The sequence below is a fragment of the Lutra lutra genome, chromosome 1, assembly GCF_902655055.1.
Source record: "Lutra lutra chromosome 1, mLutLut1.2, whole genome shotgun sequence".
NCBI lineage: Eukaryota > Metazoa > Chordata > Mammalia > Carnivora > Mustelidae > Lutra > Lutra lutra.
Genome location: NC_062278.1, coordinates 158,180,485 through 158,206,559, shown reverse-complemented (window position 1 = coordinate 158,206,559; position 26,075 = coordinate 158,180,485). Strand labels below are relative to the sequence as shown.

Below are 26,075 nucleotides of genomic sequence, written 5' to 3'. Positions count from 1 at the left end.
ATGAGATTTCTAGGTTTGAAGTTTGTATATTCTTAATTTTAATATTTACTGCCAGACAGAATTCTCAAATGTCTTTATCAATTGGTTTTCCCCAACAGCATATTACAGAACCCATTTTCTGAATTACATTCAATAGTAAATGTTTTCTCTCCTAATCTTTGTGGTCAGATGGGTTTCAGTGATATATCATTATTGCTTTAATTTTCACCTTTTCTACTATTAAGATTCAACATTTTTGTAAATGTTTACTGGCCATTGTTTTTTTTTAATTGGATATTCATATCTTCTGTTTATTATATTTTATCATTTTAACATAAAATTGGAATATTTTCTGTTATAGATATTAATTTCATCTTGTTTCAAGTTCTTTTATTAATTTAATGCTTGTCTGTTGAATTTGTCTGTGGTGCCTATCTACCTTCCTACCTTACTAGATATCTTCAAATATATATATAAAGTATAAATTTAAATAATATATGTGTACATATATTTACATTATTTACTTATCAATTATTAATTAATTACTGTTTAAATCCATACTTTGTTTTGAGAGTAGTTTTTGGTTTACAGTAAAATTGTGCAGAAAGTACAGAGTTCCTTTGTGGTGCCCAGAGGGCTCAGTCCATTAAGCATCCAACACTTGATTTTGGCTCAGGTCATGATCTCAGGATCATGATATTAGTGTTTTGTGAAATCAAGCCCTGTGTCTGGTTCCACACTCAGTGGGGAGTCTGCTTGAGATTCTCTCTCTTCTTTTTTCTCTCTCTCTCAAATAAATAAATATTAAAAAGAAAAAAAAGTACAGAGTTCCCATATATTCCCTGTCCCCTCTCTTTAGGTTACCTATTATTAACATCATTTATTGATAGGATATCTTTTTTTTTTTTTACAGTTAGTGATCCAGTACTGATAATACATTAACTAAAGTCCATAGCTTATCTTAGGGTTCACCCTTGTTATAAATGTATAATGTAATATATCCATCACGATACTGTATACATACTAGTTTCATCCACCTAAAAATCCCCTTTCCCCACATATTTATTCCTTACCCATCCCCACTGTGACTCTTGGTCACCACTAATCGTTTTACTGTCTCATAGTTTTGCCTTTCTCAGAAAATCATATAATTGGGATCATGCAGTATGTAGGTTTTTCAGACTGGCTTTTTTACTCTTTGGTACATTCACTCAGTCAAACGTATTCACTTACTTAACAATATGCACTTAAGTCTACTCCATTTCTTTTCATGGCTTGATAGCTCATTTCTTATTATTGCCAAGTAATATCCCATTATATGGATGTATCACAGTTTATCAGTTTGCTTACTGAGAGACCTCTTGGTTACTTCCAATTTGGAGCAATTGTGAATAAAACTTGTCAGAAAATTCATGTACAGGTTTTTTAATCAAAATATAAAATAACCCTGGAAGGAGAAGTTCAGAAACAGCCATGCCATAACTTCTCTTCCTGTCTCTACCTTATATTACCTCAACTTTATATTCTAGTAAATGGCCAAAAGGACCCTTCAAAATTCTGATAAGTTCTTGCTTCCATGATCAAAATTTGCACACCATACTTATAATATAATGTTAAGACCTTCAAGATTCTACTTGATCTAAAAATCCCAACATCTTCTTCTCCCCATTGTCTATGCTAAAGCAAAAACAATATCTGCAGCATACACTACTAAGTTAAACTCCAAATATATAAAGGATTCTTACAAATCAGTAACAGAAAACCAAAAATCCAATAGAAAATGTAGCTAGGAGATTTTAATAGCCTCTTCAATAAAAACTTTATCCAAATTGTCAATAAACATAAAAAAATGCACATTTTAAAAGGAATAGTTTAAATAAAAACAAGAAGCCATTTATTACATACCTTCCCAAAAGACTAAAATTAAAAATACTGACAACACCAAGATTTTGTGAGGACATGGAATATTACTTTTGTGAGGACATGGAATATTACTATTAGCAAGATTATAAACACGTACAACTACTTTATTAGTTTTTTTTTCCTTGCTGTATTAATCAACATTTCAATCACATATCCCTAAGAAATTTTATGTGTGTAGGTATATGTGCACCTACATCTAAAGAGAGCATTTATTAACAGCAAAACAGCACAGAGTAAATAAATACATTGTAGCATCTTCATTCCGTGGACTATACAGCAATGACAATGAAAGAACTAAAGTTAGATACAGCAATATAGACTGATATCTTCAATGCAATGCCAAGTAAATGAAACTATAAACAAAAGAACACATGTAGCCTATTTCCATTATTGAAGTTCAAAAACAGGCAAAGCTTAATTATGAGATAGTGATGAGGGTAGACAAGAAGGAGGAGGTAAGAATTTTAAGGGACATGAAGGAGGCTTTGGAATGACTATGTTCTGTTCTTTTTTTTTTTAAAAGATTTTATTTATTTATTTATTTAACAGAGAGAGAGAGAGAGAGAGAGAGAGAGTGAGTACAAGCAGGAGAAGCGGCATGCAGAGGGAGAGAAGCAGGCTCTCTGTTGAGCAAGGAGCCCCATGTGGGGCTTGATCCCAGAACCCTGGGATCATGACATGAGCCAAAGGCAGATTCCTAACTGACTGAGCCACCTAGGTGCTCCCAGAATGTTCTAATGTTCTGTTTCTTGGTTTTGGTGATGGGTTGCTGGTATGTTCATTTTGTATTAATTCACCAAGCTCAACAATTATAATTTCATACATTTTCTGTGTATAGATAGTAAAAAGTAAAAAAAAAAAGTAAAAAAGAAACAATAAATTAGAAGAAAATCAATGTAATCAAGCAATATATCAAACAGTATTTTATAGATAGTAATTTTAAACACATGACTCCTAAATAACTTGTATATATATAAATATATATCTTCATTTTCCCTTTCAATACTTTCTAATTTGTATATAGTTGTGTATTATTTTTATAATTTGTAAATAACTTACTAAGAAGAGACATACACATTATTCCTTCTTTTGAATACTAAAAGAGGGATTCATTAGTGAATATTCATCCTCTAAGGCTTTAGTGAAATCTGTTGGAAGAATATCATCCTAAAATTAAGGTATTTATAAGAACCAGATATTTGTATTTCTTTCAAAACCAATAGTTTCAGTCAAGTTTTTTATTTAATCTCTGTAGTTCTTTTTTTTTTCATTATTTCTGATTATAACTTTTTTAACCAAATGGTTGGAAGGGTTAAGAAAGGAAGCATTTTGAAGGGCCTGACATAACGCTCAAGAGAATGTAAATACCTTTCCCTATTTATCCATCTCTTTCCTTGACAGGAAAGATAGTTGCTAGCTCTGAAAAACCACATGGCCAGAGCATTGTGTTATATTTTAATTTTAATAAAAATTCAATAGACTACATCTTGGTTTATTTCATACAACCATATACACCTGCACAGGATTTCTGAGATTGAAATGGAAAGAATGTGGGCTTATAGAACATTTATTATCATAAGGAACTCAAGGCAAAAGCTGGCTGAAAATAACCATTCTCCACAATCAAGACTCAATGCAGCAAATCAACATGCAATTTCAAGGCTTCTCTAAAAGGAAAATTGTTAAATGGAGTTCAGGAATTCCAAATTTATGGCAACATCAACAATAACAGTTGGTCACTAAATCTTAAACAACAAATGGTTAGATGGATACTTATTTCAAAGAGACACATTTTGAACCCCAGAATTTATTTAAAGCCACTGGGAAAACTCTTGTATCAACTTTGTTTTGTAGAAGGCTTTATTTCTACTCTCTCTTAGGCTTTGTGAATCAGGTCTCATTTCAAAATTCAAGCTGGCAACCCAGTAAAAGGCAAGATGTCAGTACTTCTGGATACACCTGAAGAAGACTGAAGCAAGTGGAGGAAATTCAAGATTTCACTTTTCAGTTTGCCTTAGATAATCTTTGAAAAGTTCAGATGCTTACTGGAGACTTCTCTGAGGGACATGCAGGGACTCCAAAATTTCTCTGGAAACTGTTTTCTGCAAGATGCTTAATATTTTCTTTTTCTCATCAAAAATAACACCAAAATATTTTTTTAATTTTTTCTTCTCAAACAAGTTTTTTTTTTTAAATTTTATTTATTTATTTGACAGACAGAAATCACAAGTAGGCAGAGAGGCAGGCAGAGAGAGGGGGAAGGCAGACTCCCTGCCCAGTAGAGAGCCCAATGCAGGGCTGGATCCCAGTACCCTGGGATCATGACCTGAGCTGAAGGCAGAGGCTTTAACCCACTGAGCCACACAGGGGCCCCATCTCAAACAAGTTTTATTGTACTTTTCTATACAGATAGATTCTGGAAGGGTGAGAAAACATTTGAACAGAGTAAAAATTGGAAAGGCATGTGGATTTTTAAATAATTTAATTAATGTGTTTTGTAAATAAGCTATGGGTTAGAAAGAGAATGTTCATAATTGCATTCTGAAGGCAACATTCTTATTTATAACTTTGGAGACTTTTACTAGAGTTATGGTATCAGCTAGGCATGAAAAATGGAAGCAAGCAATATTCTAGATCATGTCATGAAAAACATTTTATTCTTGGAATTTTTAATATAGTCTTTATTATTTGTTTTCATATATAAGCACATTTTAAGAGGACATTAGGACCCAATGAAGAGATAATTGAGCACAAAAGATGACATATTTCCTGGAATAAAAATCACTAAAATGTTTTGGCATATTTCATCCCTATCAGCTGCACAATCTAGAATAAACTTATTTAGGATTAGAAATATAAAATGTTGTGATTTTATATTCTTTATTTTTTAAAAGATTTTATTTATTTATTTGACAGAGAGAGATCACAAGTAGGCGGGGGGTGGGTGGGGTGGGAAATAGACTCCCTGCTGAGCAGAGAGCCCGATGCAGGACTCAATCCTAGGACCCTGAGATCATGACCTGAGCTGAAGGCAGATGCTTAACCCACTGAGCCACCCAGGCGCCCCAAAGATTTTATATTCTATATGATCCAAGATTAACATAATTTATCATACTGTCTATTCTATGTAGCTTCACACAACACCACAAAAATGGTGTCCTAAAACAGCCTTTTTATTTGCTCACAAGTTGTTTTGATTGGGTAGCTTATTCTTCTGGTCCAAGCCACTTGGCTGATTTCTGCTGTCCTGTGGTTGGCAGGTGAGTGGGCTCATGACAGAATGATTTAGGTGGCTTTAGTCCTATGTCTGGTGGTTGAGAGGCTATTAGCCAGAGTGATTTGGTTCTCCTCCTTATGGTCCTTTTTTATTCTAACCGGTTAGCTCAAGTTTATTTTTTACAGTGTTCTCAGAGAATATCAATTTAAAAAGTCTGAAATGAAAAAGGACTTTCAAGTATCTACAAATCACATGGGCAAGCCCAGGGTGTGTGAAGGGATTACAGAAGCAGGTGCTTACAGGGCAGTGTAAATGAATTGAGAGGCATTACTGAAATGTCAACCACATAGTTCTCTTGCTTCATGTCATAGATAATAAACTAAGATCTAAAATTCTTACACAATTTAGAAGACACAGTCCCATGATATCTTTGTCTGACTACTTCCTCCCACCTCTGTCCTGGTCTAAGTTGCTCAGTCCCAGTACAACTCCAAAACCCTTGTATTTCTTTTATAGTAATTGTTTACATGTTTGTCTTCCTTATAAGAATCTGAGTTCTTTGAGGAAAAGGATTTAGTTTGGCATTCAATAAGTATAACGTCAAGTGAATGAGTAAGTGTATGAGCAAAGGAAGAATTAGTTGATAAAGTTCTCAAAGGGATTTCTGTGTGTAGAAATGACATGCATATGTTATCACTTAATTTTTAGAGCTACTGTGCAGTGAAGACTTAAACTTACCCAAAAGTTCTGACATTTGTCTTCAGCTCCTGGGAGGTGATGCCCTCCTAATGAGAGTATATTTACCAGCAGTCTTTAGGCCATGCTCCATAGTCGACAACTTATTATGGGTCCTTTAGGACACAAAGTTTCTGCTCTACCTCTGGAAGAGCTGGAAACTCAGCCACATGGAAAATTGACCCTGCTTGTTATGTGATCAAGCCCCAGTCAAACTTCTGGACATCAAGTCTCAGATGAGCTTCCCTGGTCAGCAGTACTTGATGTGTGCTGCTACACATCATTGCTGGGAGGAGCTGATGCTGTGTATAACTTCATAGACAAAAGACATTTGGAAATTCCACCTTTGGAATTCTGAACTCTGCCCCACATTTATTCCCCCTTGGTTCATTTTAATCTGTGTCCTTTTACTGAAACAAAACATAACTGTAAGTATAATAGCTTTCAGTGAGTTCTGAGAGTATTCTTTGGCAAATTACTCAATCTTGGAGATCTTTGAACTCAGCAGTCATTGCCAGAAGGGAGGGTGGTCTTGTGGACTGCTCCCTAACTTCACAGCTGCACATCAGAAGTTAAAGCACTATTTTCCCATCAAGTATAGCCAACATTTCCTAAATTATATTCTAAATAACTAGTGTCCCATAATCTGCCAACAGATTTTTTTGAAAATAAGAGACTATGTCCAAATTAAGCCTTAAAGACAGAGCATTGAAAGACAGATAAGGTTCCCTGTTCTCACAAGGATTACATTATAGTGAGATTGACAGGAATTTCAGAGTTATAATTGGTATAAGTTAAATAAAACAGGGTGATATGAAAAAAATCAATTGCTACAGGTTAAGATAGGAGAAAAAAATTAAAATCAGTGGTCAGGAGATGTGAGTCTGAAGATGTGATATTTGTCCTTCAATCTAAAGACAGAAATCAGCCATGTCTATGTGTATGACAAGAGATTTCAGAAGAAAAGTATGTTTGAAAGAAGCTGTGTAGCTGGATCCTAGTCACAGAGGGGCAGAGTTTGGGGAACCAGGTCAGAGACATAACGAGGGACCAAAACATATGGAAAAAAAAAGTGTTTCTGAAAATATGGTTCCTGTACCAGCATCAACAACATCCCTAGGAAGCTTATGAGAAATGTAAATTCTGAGGCTGATCTAGATCCACAGAGTAAGAAATTTTGGTGGTGCAGCCCAGCACTCTGTCTTAACAAGATCTTCAATGAATTCTGATGCATGTTTCAAATTTGAGTATCATTGTTTTTGTGCCTAAGTCTATCCATAGTAATGCTATGTGCTAGAAATATCTAGAGGTACTCATCTAGGCCCCAGTGAGCTTCCCACAGATATCTCCCCTTTCCTAACCAATGTTACCACTTGATCAAACTTTGTGGTTCCTATGATTGTAAAATGCCCTTAGAAACAACCATCGGATCAGAAGAAAGCAGGAGTGGCAATCCTTATATCAGATCAATTAGATTTTAAGCCAAAGACTACAATAAGAGATGAGGAAGGACACTATATCATACTCAAAGGAACTATCCAACAAGAAGATCTAACAATTTTAGATATCTATGCCCCTAACGTGGCAGCAGCCAACTATATAACCCAATTAATAACAAAATCAAAGAAACATATTGACAATAATACAATAATAGTAGGGGACTTTAACACTCCCCTCACTGAAATGGACAGATCATCCAAGCAAAAGATCAACAAGGAAATAAAGGCCTTAAATGACACACTGGACCAGATGGACATCACAGATATATTCAGAACATTTCATCCCAAAGCAACAGAATACACATTCTTCTCTAGTGCACATGGAACATTCTCCAGAATAGATCACATTCTTGGTCCTAAATCAGGTCTCAACCATTATCAAAAGATTGGAATCATTCCCTGCATATTTTCAGACCACAATGCTCTGAAGCTAGAATTCAATCACAAGAGGAAATTTGGAAAGAACCCAAATACATGGAGACTAAACAGCATCCTTCTAAAGAATGAATGGGTCAACCAGGAAATTAAAGAAGAATTGAAAAAATTCATGGAAACAAATGATAATGAAAACACAATGGTTCAAAATCTATGGGACACAACAAAGGCAGTCCTGAGAGGAAAATATATAGCGGTACAAGCCTTTCTCAAGAAACAAGAAAGGTACACAACCTAACCCTACACTTAAGGAGCTGGAGAAAGAACAAGAAAGAAACCCTAAACCCAGCAGGAGAAGAGAAATCATAAAGATCAGAGCAGAAATCAATGAAATAGAAACCAAAAAAACAATAGAACAAATCAATGAAACTAGGAGCTGGTTCTTTGAAAGAATTAATAAGATCGATAAACCCCTGGCCAAACTTATCAAAAAGAAAAGAGAGAGGACTCAAATAAATAAAATCATGAATGAAAGAGGAGAGATCACAACTAACAACAAAGAAATACAGACAATTATAAGAACATACTATGAGCAACTCTACGCCAACAAACTTGACAATCTGGAAGAAATGGATGCATTCCTAGAGACATATAAACTACCACAACTGAACCAGGAAGAAATAGAAAGCCTCAACAGACCCATAAGCAGTAAGGAGATTGAAACACTCATCAAAAATCTCCAAACAAACAAAAGCCCAGGGCCAGATGGCTTCCCGGGGGAATTCTACCAAACATTTAAAGAAGAACTAATTCCTGTTCTCCTGAAACTATTCCAAAAAATAGAAATAGAAGGAAAACTTTCAAACTCATTTTATGAGGCCAGCATCACCTTGATCCCAAAACCAGACAAGGATCCCATCAAAAAAGAGAACTACAGACCAATATCCTTGATGAACACAGATGCAAAAATTCTCGCCAAAATACTAGCCAATAGGATTCAACAGTACATTAAAAGGATTATTCACCACGACCAAGTGGGATTTATTCCAGGGCTGCAAGGTTGGTTCAACATCCGCAAATCAATCAATGTGATACAACACATTAATAAAAGAAAGAACAAGAACCATATGATACTCTCCATAGATGCTGAAAAAGCATTTGACAAAGTACAGCATCCCTTCCTGATCAAAACTCTTCAAAGTGTAGGGATAGACGGCACATACCTCAATATTATCAAAGCCATCTATGAAAAACCCACCACAAATATCATTCTCAATGGAGAAAAACTGAAAGCTTTTCCGCTAAGGTCAGGAACACGGCAGGGATGTCCGTTATCACCACTGCTATTTAACATAGTACTAGAAGTCCTAGCCTCAGCAATCAGACAACAAAAGGAAAGTAAAGGCATCCAAATCGGCAAAGAAGAAGTCAAACTATCACTCTTCGCAGATGATATGATACTCTATGTGGAAAACCCAAAAGACTCCACTCCAAAACTGCTAGAACTTGTACAGGAATTCAGTAAAGTGTCAGGATATAAAATCAATGCACAGAAATCAGTTGCATTTCTCTACACCAACAACAAGACAGAAGAAAGAGAAATTAAGGAGTCCATCCCATTTACAATTGCACCCAAAACTATAAGATACCTAGGAATAAACCTAACCAAAGAGACTAAGAATCTATACACAGAAAACTATAAAGTACTCATGAAAGAAATTGAGGAAGACATAAAGAAATGGAAAAATGTTCCATGCTCCTGGATTGGAAGAATAAATATTGTGAAGATGTCTATGCTACCTAAAGCAATCTACACATTTAATGCAATTCCTATCAGAGTATCATCCATTTTTTTCAAAGAAATGGAACAAATAATCCTAAAATTTATATGGAGCCAGAAAAGACCTCGAATAGCCAAAGGAATATTGAAAAAGAAAGCCAAAGTTGGTGGCATCACAATTCCGGACTTCAAGCTCTATTACAAAGCTGTCATCATCAAGACAGCATGGTACTGGCACAAAAACAGACACACAGATCAATGGAACAGAATAGAGAGCCCAGAAATAGACCCTCAACTCTATGGTCAACTCATCTTCGACAAAGCAGGAAAGAATGTCCAATGGAAAAAAGACAGCCTCGTCAATAAATGGTGTTGGGAAAATTGGACAGCCACATGCAGAAAAATGAAGTTGGACCATTTCCTTACACCACACACGAAAATAGACTCAAAATGGATGAAGGATCTCAATGTGAGAAAGGAATCCATCAAAATCTTTGAGGAGAACACAGGCACCAACCTCTTTGACCTCAGCCGCAGCAACATCTTCCTAGGAACATCACCAAAGGCAAGATCAAAAGCTTTTGCACAGCAAAGGAAACAGTTAACAAAACCAAAAGACAACTGACAGAATGGGAGAAGATATTTGCAAATGACATATCAGATAAAGGGCTAGTGTCCAAAATCTATAAAGAACTTAGCAAACTCAACACCCAAAGAACAAATAATCCAATCAAGAAATGGACAGAGGACATGAACAGACGTTTCTGCAAAGAAGACATCCAGATGGCCAACAGACACATGAAAAAGTGCTCCACATCACTCGGCATCAGGGAAATACAAATCAAAACTACAGTGAGATATCACCTCACACCAGTCAGAATGGCTAAAATTAACAAGTCAGGAAATGACAGATGCTGGCGAGGATGCGGAGAAAGGGGAACCCTCCTACACTGTTGGTGGGAATGCAAGCTGGTGCAACCACTCTGGAAAACAGCATGGAGGTTCCTCAAAATGTTGAAAATAGAACTACCCTATGACCCTGCAATTGCACTGCTGGGTATTTACCCTAAAGATACAAACGTAGTGATCCGAAGGGGCACATGCACCCGAATGTTTATAGCAGCAATATCTACAATAGCCAAACTATGGAAAGAACCTAGATATCCATCAACAGACGAATGGATAAAGAAGAAGTGGTATATATACACAATGGAATACTATGCAGCCATCAAAAGAAATGAAATCTTGCCATTTGCGACGACGTGGATGGAACTAGAGGGTATCATGCTTAGCGAAATAAGTCAATCGGAGAAAGACAACTATCATATGATCTCCCTGATATGAGGGAGAGGAGATGCAACATGGGGGGTTAAGGGGGTAGGAGAAGAGTAAATGAAACAAGATGGGATTGGGAGGGAGACAAACCATAACTGACTCTTAATCTCACAAAACAACTGAGGTTTGGTGTGGGGAGGGGGGTTGGGAGGGGGTTGGGCTTATGGACATTGGGGAGGGTATGTGCTATGGTGAGTGCTGTGAAGTGTGTAAACCTGGCGATTCACAGACCTGTACCCCTGGGGTTAAAAATATATTATATGTTTATAAAAAATAAAATTTAAAAAAAAAAAAGAAGAAACAACCATCGGGAAACTTAGAAAAAAATAAAGATTTATTACATATAAGACCTGGAAATTACATAACACACAAGGGACCTCACAGCAAGGTAAAGATAGAAACAGAGAGAAAAGCATGGTCCTCGGGCCCTAATTTTATTGGGGTTGAAGGTGGGGGCCTAGTGTTTTGTGAGCTCTCTCTGTGTAGATGAATTTAAAAGATGAAAGTGGGAATTTAAAGAATGGGAAAAGACAAGTGTCCCAAATGTCACTTACCTAATCTAAACAATATCTCTGAGAAAAAGGAGCTTCAGTGGGAGGAAGTGGCCTGGGTCTTCATCTAGTTGTGGCTAGTAAGGGGTAATTCCAAATAGCTATCTTTGAAGTGGATATCTGGGTAATCAAACCTTAAATCAAGCATTTGTGTTACATAAAAGAAAAAGAAAAAAGAAAAAAGAAAAAAATATATCAGGACTTCCTTTATAACCACTGATGAAGTTTCTTGAAGACCTAGTGAAGATACAGTTTTAGCTGAAATACAATGAAAAGTGCTTGAATTATTAAATGGTTTAAGTAAGGAAATGATGAGATCTGACTTATATTTTAAAATGGCATCAATAGTTGTGTAGTGAATAGTAGGAGACCTGAACAGAAGTAGAGATCAATGCTAGTGATGCTGTCACCATACATGTGTGAGAAGATACAGATATAAAGTGCTGTTAAGGACTAGTAGAGGGAGGGATATGAGATATACTCTGGATTCAAATAAAATCAATTGGTTTTACATGAAGGACATGTCCAAGCTTCTTTAACCTTCAAGTGCATTATGAATCTCAAAAAGAATAATATAATATGGAAGTGTTCTTCGATTTGATTATGGGATCTTTTTTCTTTTATGCCCCTATAAATTTAAGAAAATCTCCCAGAATTTTAATTTCCAATGAAAAGAAACATAATTTGGAAAACATTGCATTATAGCTAAAAGTGAAGAAAAATACTTTCTAATTTCTGATTAATTAAGTTGTAGCTATATAACTTATTTTAAAAAGAAATGCAGTTTTCAAGAATATTAAGCAGCTACATCGTGGCTAGCCAAGTGGTTTTCTAATAAAAGTCCCACTTCGGTAAATAGATAAGAGCAATTTGACATTTTATGAAATTCTCCAGGAGATTTGTCCTCTTTGTGAATTGTGATTACGGCTATTCTCTGCCTACGTGGTCATTTTAAAACATGCAAGAACATTGTAATTGAATTAGGAAGAATTGTCTTTAGTTACATATTTACTTTAATAATTTATTTTGCAAATCCCTCACAAAAAGTAGAAGAGGTACTTGACCTAGTATCTAATTTTTAGTTTTAGTAAAGTATAGCTTTTAAAACTTTTATTATTTTATTATTATTATATGAATATTCAGGAATTGTTACATTTGCTAGCAAGATCCAGGTTAACATAACATGTTTTCCTTTTAGAATCGATGTAACACTCAGAATGTTTCTTTTAATACTAAAGAATCCAACAACAAAATACATTAGATTTCTTCATTCTAGAAGCACAAGAAGTTTAGAATTCATCATTTTGCTATTTTTTTTTAAAGATTTTATTTATTTCTTTGACAGAGACAGATCAGAAGTAGGCAGAGAGGAAGGCAGAGAGAGGAGGAAGCAGGCTCCCTGCTGAGCAGAGATCCCGATGTGGGACTCGATCCCAGGACCCTGAGATCATGACCTGAGCTGAAGGCAGAGGCTTTAACCCACTGAGCCACCCAGGTGCCCCTGCTATTTTTTTTTTTAATTTAATGTATATATACCCTGTGGTCCAAAATTCTCCAGAGGAGACTAGTAAAATAAAACTGAGACCAATGTCCTAGTTTTTAGTAAACAAGTCCTTGCCCATGCCTGCCTATTTACAAGGTGAAGGTTTGGGCATTTACATGACAGTGTCAATTTTCTTAGGAATGTGCATATTTCCCAAAAGTCTAGGATTCCTTGCAAATGAGACCAAGGAAAATTTAATGCAGCAAAGAACTGACTTTGCAAATCCTCCATTCACTATTTTAATCTTCCCCATTTCCATTTACTTCCTCTAGGTTTAGATAATCAAATGTTCTCTTAAAAGTCATATGTGGGGCGCCTGGGTGGCTCAGTGGGTTAAGCCTTTGCCTTCGGCTCAGGTCATGATCCCAGGGTCCTGGGATCGAGCCCCACATTGGGCTCTCTGCTCAGCAGGGAGCCTGCTTCCTCCTCTTTCTCTCTCTGCCTGCCTCTCTGCCTACTTGTGGTCTCTGTCTGTCAAATAAATAAATAAAATCTTAAAAAAAAAAGTCATATGTACCCATGCAATCAAAATGCTCACATATTATCCTGATACTGTCTGCCTGGCCCACTCTACCACCCAGAGCCTGTATAAGTCTTAGGTTCCTTGTGTCCAATCAACTGACAGGAATTTTATGTAATACCTAGGAAGTCTAGAGTTCAGCAAGCACTTCTAAGATTAATGTATTCACAGTGACTCTTTCAGAACCACTGGCGATACCTATGTCTTTTAAATGGAGCAACATCAAATAGTCCCAAAACTCTTGAAAGAAGATGAGCAATTTTCAATAAACTCCAAACAACTGTTTGCCTTGTAAGATCTGGCTCTTCATATTTAAGAAGATAATATACCATAGCTATCCCAGAATTCCAGAAGACTTTCAGCTTTATCTTCTATGAAATGTAAAATATGCAATTGAATATTTTTTGGGAAGATCAAATCATATAACATTCACAAATGTCAGGTGTCATGCCTGGCCTATTTTGCAAAGACTTAGTTGATAATAGTATAAATGAATAGGTAATCATTGGATCCATCCATCAATCACCAAGACCTAAATTTATATTTTATTTTATATAATATAAATTGTATTTTATATATTTTATTTTATATTTTAATTTAAGTGACTTGAAATATGAAAGAATGCTTCATTATTAAGTCATGCCTGGTATAAAACAAGGACTGACCACTCTGAATTCATAAAGCAGGGGCTGTATGAGACCTTTCTGTGGAATGTGGAACCTATCAGATTTGGCCTGCCAGGGAGAGACTTTGGGTCTGTAAGAAGAGTCCTAGATTATATCTGGACCTGCCTGCAACATGCCACACAGACCATGAAATTTTTCTTTCTTGAGTCAATGAATTTGATTCCCTATGCTACCTCCCACCAAGAGGAAAAAAAAAAAAAATTCTCCAGAAAGGCCAGAGCACTTTTGCTTACAAAGTTATCTGAGGATGTCAGCAAAAGATATGAATCATCACTTTCTTCATTTTCAGATATAGAAACAGCATCCTGAGATTTTAAGTGATTAAGTCACACATTTAGTGGCAAATCTGGGATTCATTGCAATGTATTTCCTTCCCAACTCTGTATAATTCCCTGCCATACACTACTTTCCCAGTCAACTAGAGAATTCCAATATCCTCAGGTATAAAATTGGTTAATAACACCTATCATCTAGTATCATTGTAAAGATCAAACAAGATAACAAACATGAAAATGCTTTGTGAATAATAAAATACACACAATGTGAACCGTTACTCTCTGGACATTGTTTCTATACGGTTTCTGCTCTCTCCTCAGATCATGTCTGTTCCTTGTGTGGTGTCTCCAATAGTGAAGTCTGATTTTTTTGAAACTGGTGAGGTCTAATGTATGCCATTTTCTCTATTATATCCCTCTATATCTTTTTTTCCAGTGGTTATTCTATGTTACAGTTTTTAGTCCTAAATCTCTATGAAGTACTCTTCGTCAAACCCTCATCATTCCCTGTGCCACTATGTTACCATTCATCATGATGAGTAATTAACTTCTAACTCTCAAAGTAAACGTCTGGAGTTTATCAGAAAGATACATTCGAAAGAGTTGACAAGTGAAACCATGTTTTGGGTTTGTTTTGTGTTCACATTGATGTGGGTGGACAAAAAATATCCTTGTAAAGGGTACCCGTGGAATATAAGACTCCTTTGATCCAGTTATGCTTCCAAGAATATTTTTGAGAAGCAAGGATGTTATGTTGCCATTTTGTGACTTTTCAGTGCTGCATGGCTTCACCTGTTGTGTAGAAGCTACTGATCACAGATCTGATGACAGCTGGCATTTTGGATTTTTAATCTGGTAGAATGCCTGAACAGTCTAATGAATAGCACTTGCAAAGCAATACTGCATATGCTCCAAAACTGGCTGAAATGTACCCTCTTTTAAATGACACTGAATATAATTTAAAAGTGTCAGACTCATAAAGTTCATGTTCTCATGAAAGTTCACTAAGAAAAATATATATGTCCACTCAGGATTTCTTTGGCAGAATGCCTGAGACATCATTGTTTTGCTTAACTTTTAATGGTATTTTTTTAAAAAATCTGTTAACAACTTCAATATTGTGGTCTTTTCTGATACTTTTATATTGTCAACAATTTCATCTTTCCTCCATTCAGCACAAATTTTTTTTCTCTTTGTGAATTTTCCTTTGAAAATGCTGAGCTATTATTAAGGTACAGTAAACAGAACTCTTGTATAAGAATGTCTGTTTCAAGTAGGCCCTCAGGCCTTCAGACAGGACAATGGAACAGAATCCATTAATTATCATTTTCCAGAATGAATGGGGTGAACTTTGACAAAGCACACTGTGGAGAAACTATCAGCACCAAGCACTCCTCTCCCTGGTTAGGGTATTTAACCCCAGGGAATGACACAAACATGGAAGGGATTTTTTATTTTTCTTCTTTTGCTTACATTTGGACAGAAATTTAAAAACAGATTACAGAAGGATTTAATGCTCCGGAGTGGTTTGCTTTCTAGGAGAGCTTTTATAAGCACTTCAGATTGTTAGCAATTATAATTGTACTTTCACTCCTGGATACCGGAAATAATAGCACTGCTACTGCAATGATATCCTTTTAGTTCAGACTGACACTTGCACCAAAACATAGAAGGTTAAACTGCTTTAAAATGGGCACTGATGACTGTTGAGTTGAAATTGACAGACAATATTGAACATTTGTAAAGTAAGAACCTGTTGTATGCATGCAGAAAAATTTAAGAATCAATTGTAAACAGGGCTAGGTACTCATGAGTAATGATCTAATGATGCAGTTAACAGTACAGGAAACTAAACTTTTAGATAAATATTTAGATAATTCAAACATAAATAGAGCTTTCTGTTACTTGACCAAGATACATGTTTCACTTTCTCTTCACCAAATTTTTGTGTTCTTAATACTTACATGTTAAAAGAAAAAATCATAAATATTTAGGTTTCCTTAGATCAAAATCTATACTTATCTTGGTGTGTAAATAATTTGGGACTTAAAAAAATAAGTTTGCAATTAGCCTGCTCCTTGGATCATGGTTCAACTTAGAAGTGGTTGTAGTGGGTGTCTGTTATTTGATCTCAATGACTCTTATCCCTCTCATCCTACACAAATACACACACTTGTTCACACACAGACTCACACTCACAGACATACATGCTCCTTTTGGATTTACTCATCCCTGAGCCCAATCATTGCGCCTACATTACTGACCTGTTCTAGTACATAGGTGGCTACAACACCAGTAGGAGTCAGAAATGTTCCCCAGGATTTCCCAGACTGGAACTAGGGTTTTAGACACAATTCTTCTCTAATGATAAAATCTGAAGCATGGCCTTAATGAGTCTTTTTTTTCAATGTCCATTATTATCTCTAAGAAAGTATTCCCATATTTAAATGGACCCAGGTTAAGTTGGTTTTCTGTTTATTCCAACCCAAAGAGTCCTCACTAATCCAGTAAATCCTCACTAATCCAGTAAGAAAGGATGCTTATTTATGAATGGAGGAAAGGTCTATTTTCTGATGGATCTGGATTTATTTTTTTTTATTTATTTATTTTTTTCATTTTAACAGTTTTTATTTCAAGTCACAGAGAAGACTACTTTACTCCTGCATCTTCTCAATTGTTTCTTCCTTGTATTTGCCCTTTTCCTTTCCTACTTGGTGAGATTTGGCTTTCCGTTCAAGGATCTTTTTGCGGTCTTTGTCCAGTTTTAGTCTAGTGATAACCACCTTGCTAGGGTGAATGCCCACATGGACGGTTGTGCCATTCGCCTTTTCTCGCTGCACTCGTTCAATGTAGATGACGTACTTCTTCCTGTAGACCTGGACGACCTTGCCAATCTGCTGACCTTTGTAGTGTCCTCGCACAACCTGCACTTCGTCATCCTTCCGGATGGGCATGGAGCGCACGTTGTACTTCTGCCTCAGCTCCTTGGAAAGAGGGGAGGACATGATCTTCCTGCGAATGTGGGACCAGGCCACACGTGCATCAGTGGTTCCTTTGAAGACATCACAAGTCTCAGGTTAAAATTTTTCCATCATATGCTGATGGATCTGGATTTAAATTCCAGGTTAATAATTTGATTGGCCATGTGTCCTTAGGTAAGTTACTTATCCCTCTGAATGTCAGATTTATCTTCAATTAAAAGGAAATAGGTATAACAGTACCCTGTTTACTATAAAGACTAATACCTTACAATACATGAAAATTTGAAATGATTGTTTCCTTTCCTTTCTTACCCAGGTATTTCTATTAAATCTATTTTTTATTGATTTTAATAATTGGACATTTTTCTTAAACGTTGACAAACAGCTATTAGTATGCTCCCAATGGTAACAATATTGTTTACTCAAAATTAAATGTCACTGGATGCAAGTTCCAATGAAAGTCTGAAAATATCATATGTAGGGACTCCTGGGTGGCCAGTTGGTTCCGGGTACAAGTCTTGGTTTCCACTCAGGTTGTGATCAGAGTTGTGAGGTCAAGCGCTGCATCAGGCTCCAGGCTCAGCATGGCGTCTGCTTGAGATTCTCTCTCCCTCTCCCTCTGTGCCCCTGCTTGTGCTTATGTTCTCTCACTCTCTAAAGTAAATAAATAAATAAATCTTTTTTAAAAAGGGAAATCATATTTACATATTTATAATATATGTTATGTATATTATATATTTATTACATATAAAATATCAAATATATAATATATAAATATGTAAAATAAAATATTATATAAATATTATATATAGTAAATATATATCTTTATATATATTTACATAACAGAAGTCAGTGCATTGACTTGCTAAGTGAAACAGCAATAAGTATGGAAGAAAATCCCAGAAAAAATTAATACCCATAATATTTTAGAAAAGGAAAATTCCAAAGTCAAAGTGAATGAATGATTACATGTGAAAACTTTGTTTCACATTGCTTTCCAACTTTCTGGTCTGTGAGGGAGTTTCTCAGATTAGTGTTTTCTGCTAATTATGACTTGTAGAGGGACCTTGTATATTTCACTTACTCTCTCTTTTACCTTCCTGGGCTTTATCCCCAAAACAGAGATAGAAAACTGAACACCACATGGTAAGATGAGTGAGCTGGTATGGCACCTTCTTTGTCAGACAAGGCTGTGTGAAATGTCGGGGAAGCTCCAACAAGTACTTGGCTTGAGAGACAAAAGGATTGATTATGATGGGGAAACAGCATGTTATGGCCTTTATTTGATGACAGAAAAGCCTTTTTCTTTTCTTTTTTTTTTTTTTTTTAAAGATATGGGACTTTCATCTGTGGGCATCGTAAAGAACAGGGACTTTAAACTGATAGCTACTGTAGAGTGTGATATAATGTCAATTGTAGGTGTATTAACTTACCTTAGCACTTCACTTTACATTATGTAAAATCCTTTCTCTTTCATGAGCTCCCCGCACCTCCAGAAACCTGGGGTAATAAATCAGTCAGGAATTAAAGCCTCAATAATCTTATATGATTTGCTCAAAGAGATAGCCAGTGAGTACTGGAACAGATTTCAAGGCCAGGCCCACCAGATTCAGCAAAATTTGGTATCACCTCCCCATGCTGTCCATTTACTCATTCACCTGTGAATTAGGCCACCCCAACAAACCTTGAGATGGAGTAATTGTAGTATTCTTTCTTCGGCATGGTGTTTTTTTTTTCCCCTCTCTCTTTTAATTTCCTTTTTCCTTTCTTTCCAATCCTCATTTAATTCACATTCCTTCTCTCGCTTACTTCCATACTTTGTTGAATTCTTCTCTATTTTGATGATCATTTTCAAAGTATTCTAACAAACACAACACCACTGGCTTTCACAACAATCCTGTGATGGAAAAATGCAGTTTTCAGACTCCTTTACCTGTGAGAGAAGCTGATGTGCAGAGGTGTTCCATGGTCATGCATGGCATGAAGGAAATCTCAGGATCAGGTTCCCAGATGCATGAGGGCAAGAAAACCTTAGTGCCTTTCACTGTTTTAAAGCCTTGATAAAAAACTAGTTCCACAGCCAGAAAGCAGGTTAAGAATTCTGTCAAAATCATCCATCTACCCATCTATCAACCTGCATATCTATTCAACAAAGTGTATTATTCTTGACTCTGATGACAAAGGTAAAAAGGGACTATCACTGCTATTAAAGGACTCACAACACGTTATGCAAGAAACACTTTGGTGGATACAAGGCAGAAATAATGACTGAGCCCCTATTCTAAAGAACTGTACCCCCTAAGGAAGAGATATATAAATGTACTTATACGTGGGGAGGATAGTCAAGTTGAAAAAACAAGTGAAAGGCTTAGACTCAGCAATTATCTGGCTGTGTGATTTTAGACAAGTTATTCTCTCCTAATATTTTAGGCAGAGGAAGAAACATTGGGCAGGGGGAGGGGTTTTGGGTCAAAAACCAAATTAAAGATTATAAGAGTTCTAGCTCTTTGATTCTTGTCCATATGAAGTTAGACAAATTATTTAACATAGTTTTTACCACAACCCCAACAGAATATGGAAATTGACATATTTTTATATTAAGTTTACATGAATGAGCACTGCAAGAAAACTTATTAAGATCACTGAATTCAGTATTCCCAGATCATTTTTATATTGCCCTTTCTACTAATTGGTGCCTAAGGAAATGTATGTGACATAAGATTGGAGTATATCATACAAAACCAAACAAAACTAACTGCAGCATAAAACACTGTAAATAAATATTTAATTATCTTGCAGTCTTCTTCCACCATACTACATATATTGGCATGTTAAATGAAGCCAACATGGGCAAGGGAAATACTGATTAAGAACAAAATTGAACTTTAAATTCCAATTAAAAAATAAAAGAAGATCTAAATAGAATCAATGGCGTTGAAGAAATCAATAAAAACTAGTATGTTATTTTAAATAGTGCAAAACAATATGAATCAGATTGCTGTAAGTGAACAAATAAATAAAAAAATGCAGTTTACATTTTTTAGGAAATTGTAAATCTTGAAAGTACGTTTCAAAGAATAGTTCTGCCAAAATGTCTACCTTATATATTGCCATATCATATTTTTGCCCACCCTCTCCCCCATTTAAACTCTCTAGTCTATTCCATTGTCATTTTGGTTTGTGTCATGAGTACTACCTGGAAGATTTCATCTTCTTTATTGCTAAGAATAAAGGACATTTTCACTAGGGTTTCCTACTAGTGTAAGTAGTTCTGTCTAGGCATTAGGAGCAAGTAAGAAACTAGAGATATGTAGCCTGTAAAAGAGAACAATTAGGGGGATATAGTATTTGTGTTTTTAAAAGTGAAAGATAGACCTGTGGAAGAAAGATGAGTTTTACTTTCAGAGCATCCAAAAATAGAATCAGCATCAATGGATAAAGTAGAGAGCACTATTAGGTTCATAATAAAGAAAAACTGTCAAGCAATTAACCATGATTAAAGCTGGATGGCAAGAAGGTGGCTAGTTCCCTGGTCTTGGAAGTATTTTTGCAAATGCTTACTCAGCTCTACTGAGTTTGAGTATATGAAAAGGGATTAAGTGGCAGATGGAAGGTTGAAATAGAGCAGTTTTTGAAAACTCTGGGTCATACCATATTAGCAGAACATGAAATCAAATTAATGGATCTTGATCAGCATTTTTAAATGAATGTGTTAATTTTTATACATGTAGTCATTCATGTTTATTGCAGAAATATACAAGTATAGGAAAATCAAAAGAAAAAAACAAAACAAACCCCAAAAACAGTATCATAGAGATGATCATCTAATCACTGTAATTCTTCCACACATCTTTGTAGATGTATATTTAAACTCATTTATTATCTATCTATACATGTATGTGTGGATAGTAAATGCATATTTAAACATATATGTTTATATATATTTACACATATGTATATGCATATGTACTTCAAATATACCCATACATACAATAGGATACTTTTTTCCTCACTTGTGTGGAGAGCTAAAGAGCCCTATACAACATTAAATTAATGCCATTTTGGTAAAAATATGGCAAGCCCTGAGCTTTGTACTTTCCATATATTAGTTTGCATAGCTCATATCCACAATGAGGTAGATATTATCAATATACAAAAATATGTTGTATCTTTATACACTAATAATAGACTATCAAAGCAGAAATTAAGAGAACAATCCTATTTATAACTTCACCAAAAACCAAAACAAAACAACCTGGGAACACATTTAATCAAAAAGGTAAAAAATGTGTACACTGAAAAATGTAAGATAGTCATAAATAGAAGGAACACTTATATTTTATGCTCATTAAACTAATAGCCTTAAAATGTCCATACCATCCAAAGAATCTACAGATTCAATATAATCCCTATCAAAATTCCAATGACATTTTTCACAGAAATAGAACAATCTTAAAATTTGTATGGAACCACAAGAGGTCCTGAATAGCCAAAGCAATCTTGAGAAAGAAGAACAGGCTGGAAGCATCATGCTCCCTTAATTCAAACCCCATTACAAAGCTATAGTAATCAAAATAGTATAGTACTAACATAAAAATAGACACATAGATCAATGGAATTGAATAGAGAGCCCAGAAATAAACCAAAACATGTTTAGTTAATCAATTTACAACAAAGAAGCTAAGAATATACAATGGGGAAAGACAATCTCTACAACAAATGGTGTTGGGAAAACTGGACAGCCATATGCAAAGAACGAAACTAGACCACTATCTTACAACATACATCATACACAAAAATTAACTCAAAACAGATTAAGTACTTGAATATAGGATCTGAAATCATAAAAATCCCAGAAGAAAACAAAGGGGGTAAGCTTTTTGACATGGATCTTTGTGATAAATTTATGGATTTGATATCAAAAGGAAAAATAAGTATAACTACATCAAACTAAAAACATCTGCACAGAAGGGAAGCCATCAGCAAAATGAAAAGACAATCACTGAATAAGAGAAAATATTTGCAAATGATATATGTAATAAGGGGCTAATATCCAAAATATCTGAAAAACTCATTTAACTCAATAGCAAAAAAAAAAAAAAAAAAAAAAAAAGCCCCAGACACTCCAATTTTTAAAAAATGGATGGAGGGCCTGAATAAACATTTTTCCCAAGAGGACATACAGATGGCCAACAGGGACATGAAAACATGCTCAACTCCACTAAACATCAGAGAAACCAAAACAAAACCATGAGATATCACCCAAACAGGCTATAATGGCTGCTATTAAAAACAAAAAAAAGACAAGAAATAACATGTGTTAGCAAGAATGTGGAAAAGAAGAAACTCCTGTGCATATGATCCAATAATTTCACTTCTGGGTATTTATCCAAAGGAAATGAACACACTAATTCAAAAAGATGTCTAAACCTTCACGTTCATTGCAGCATTATTTACAATAAATAGACAAGGCATGCATACAACTTAATGTTCATCAGTGGGTAAATCAGTGCATGAATGGTTAAAGAAATTGTGGGATATTCGTATACTGGAATGTTATTATATTATATGCTGTATTGTATAATAGTGGGATAATATTCAGCCATAAAAAAGAATGAAATCTTGCCATTTGCAACAACACGGAGGACCTTAGGGTTATCATGCTAAGTGAAATAAGTCATACACTAAAAGATAATTACATGTGATCTTACTTATATTGGAATCTAAAAAATAATAATAGTAATAAATAATGAAACCAAAAACAATAAGCCAAAAAAACCACAAAAACCCTGACCTTATGTATATAGAGAATAGATTGATGATTGCCTAAGGTGAAAGGTGGGAGGGGTGTGAAGTGTGAAGGGAGTCAAAAAGTACAAACTTCCAGTTATAAAATGAATAAGGCTGTAATTACAGGAGTGTAATGTACAGCATGGTGACTATCTTGAATATTGAATATTTGAAAGTAGCTATAAGAGCAGATCTTGGACGTTCTCATGATGAGAAAAAAATATGTTAACTTTGTGTGTGACACATATTAATTGGACTTACTGTGGTACCATTTTGCAATATATTCAAGTATGAAATCATTATGTTATACATCTGAATCTAATGATACACTTATATCTCAATAAAAAGGGGTGAATTCAATTAATTTTAATGAGTAATACTTTCTCCCCTTTCCCCTAAAGTCCTCAAACATGGCAAAAATCTTCCTTTTATGGAATAACCTTTCAAAGATAAGAATGGTTTGCTTGAAATTAAGAAATGCAGAGGGTGTATTCAAAAGCTTGTCCATAGCTTAAAAAAATAATAATTGGCAGTGGCCTATTGAAAAATAGGACTTATCAATGTTCAATAAAACCTGTGTTTTTATTTTTTTTCTGTCCTCACCTCCCCTCTTTGTCACCCTCCCTCTCCTCCCCTTCCTTTTTTAAATGTCTAGTCCTGGTGGGTAGAGTACGGAGTTTGCCTCCAAGGGAAACAGAGCCAGACTGGAGATTGCACATGCATGAATGTATGGGAGAGTAAGTACAGTTCCACAAGGAGGGGCAGGAAGAGGTTGGGCTGGGATATGCCCGGCACCCAGGGCAGCTCCAAGGAAGGTACATTCAGGCGAGAGAAGCTGCTGCCACAACACCTCTTCTCAGGGGAAGCCAAATCTCTTGGAACGTCAGGAGTTCTACAGCGGCAGCAGGAGACTCCTGGAATGGGAAAAGTCTACATGCCCTGGTGCCCATGGGCCCTCCTCCTAGTGTCTTCAGAAAGGAGTTTGGCTCACGCCATAGATCCAGCAAGCGCAAATCCTCATTGACACCCCCTCCCCTGGTCAGAGTCCCAGGGCAGGGGCAGTTTGCCCAAGGAGGTTGGCCAGCTGTTGGGAACTGGCCTCTGGCCCAGTGGCAGTGAAGGGGCTGGATCACCAGAGGTCAATAGCAGGGAATGAGCAGCACATGATCAGACTGCAAGCCTTGTCCACTTCTCAGAGTCCCATGCTCAGGCTGGAAGCCTTGTCTACCTCCCAGAGTCCCAAGACTGGGAGGGAGCTTGGGCTTCTGGTGTAGGCACCTGCAATTCCAGTTCAAGTCAACCAAGGTCCACTGCTGCAGCAAACCAAAGTCACCATTCTACTGCATAACCTTGGGGCCTGTTATTCCTCTGGGCAGTGTCCAGAAGTAGGAAGGGACCTGAAAAGTCGCTCGGGAAGACCATAGCTATCTGTTCCCCAAGACTTTCTCCAGAAGGCTTTCTACCTCAGGCAACTGCTCTGTCTTTCTGGAAATATAAATTGGTTCAGTTACCATGGAAAACAGTGTGGAGTTTCCTCAAAAAATTAAAAATAGAACTACTACTGATCCAACTATCTCACTTCCGGGTATACACCCAAAAGAAATGAAAATAGGATCTGGAAGAGCTATCTGGACTTCCATGTTTATTGCAGCATTATTCACAATAGCCATGATATAGAAACAACTTAAGTGTCCTTCATTAGATGCATGGATAAAGAAGCTATATATTTTATATATATATATATATATATATATATATATATACACACATATAAAATAATATATTATATATATGTATATATATACACACATATAAAATAATATATTATATATATATTTATATTCAGCCATGAGAAAGAAGGAAATCCTGCCATTTGCAATGACACAGGTGGAACTTGATGGCATTATGCTAGGTGAGTAAGTCAGAAAAAGACAAATGCTGTATGATATCACTAATACGTGGACTCTAAAAAAGCTGAACTGATAAAAACAAAGTAGAATGCTAGTTATCAGGGGCTGGGGCATAGGAGAATTGGAGATATGTTGTTTAAGACTACCAACTTGGACCCTGTAGATAAGCAACTCCTGGAGATCTAATGTACTATATAGTGATTATAGATAACAATATGGTAGTATAAATTTCAAAGTTGCTAAGAGACTAGGTCTTAATTGTTCCCACCACAGAAAAATAAATTATAATTATATGAAGTGATAGAGGTGTTAGCTAAGGCTAAAGTGGTAATCATACTGCAATGTGCAATTGTATCAAATTAACATGTGATGACCTCAAGCTGATACAATATTCTATGTCAATTATGTATCAATAAAAATAATTTTTTAAAATACTGTATATAAAATAGCTATCATGTATCACAAATATAGTCAACTCATTTTCAACACTCGGGTACCAAATCTGGATTTGCATGGTTCTCACCACCTCAAATTTAGACTTTTCTCCCTCCTTAGCTTCTAAATAGTAGTAGGACCTTAGATAAGTCCCTGCTGAGGTTTCCATGACAAACCTGAAAATACTGAATGCGATTCCTCTTCCTTTCCTCCTCTCAAGATTCCTGCGTGAGTAGTATTGAGCTTGTCCCCGCTCCTCCTTCTAACCTACAAATACACCGCACATTTTTGTATGAAAACATCAAAACAGCTGAAAGAATTTATAAGATTTTAGGGATACATAAGATGTGCTCAATTATGACCATATATTCATTTAGAAAATCCTACCCATATTTTGCCTTAGGAAAATTAGCCTTGTCCCTTTTATTTTTCTGCCATTCTTTACAGTAACTGACTACTTAGCTAGGCATATGTCTATTTAAGAAAAAAAAAACTATATATATATATAGTTTTTTTTTTTTTCTTGCAGCCCTTGTAGCTG

The 26,075-nt window shown here is 35.7% G+C and overlaps 1 protein-coding gene and 1 non-coding gene across 2 annotated transcripts; both read right to left on the bottom strand.

The window, feature by feature from the left end:
- Positions 1-17,024: 17,024 nt before the first annotated feature.
- Positions 17,025-19,366, bottom strand: LOC125103126 (60S ribosomal protein L26-like). Its single transcript, XM_047734988.1, has 2 exons — positions 19,333-19,366; positions 17,025-17,470 (listed from the first exon to the last, which is right to left on the bottom strand). The coding sequence occupies exons 1-2, from the start codon at positions 19,364-19,366 to the stop codon at positions 17,073-17,075; spliced, it is 432 nt and encodes a 143-aa protein (XP_047590944.1). The 3' UTR covers positions 17,025-17,072.
- On the bottom strand, positions 17,456-17,519 carry LOC125090008 (small nucleolar RNA SNORD42). Its single transcript, XR_007124134.1, has one exon. It is a non-coding gene; the product is annotated as a small nucleolar RNA SNORD42 (small nucleolar RNA).
- Positions 19,367-26,075: the final 6,709 nt, after the last annotated feature.

Bases quoted from the DNA above. Each gene is read 5' to 3' on its own strand.
- LOC125103126 (XM_047734988.1), bottom strand. From the start codon at position 19,366: ATGGAACACCTCTGCACATCAGCTTCTCTCACAG. The intron at 17,471-19,332 runs GTAAAGGAGTCT...ATGTCTTCAAAG, and splicing joins CACATCAGCTTCTCTCACAG to GAACCACTGATGCACGTGTG.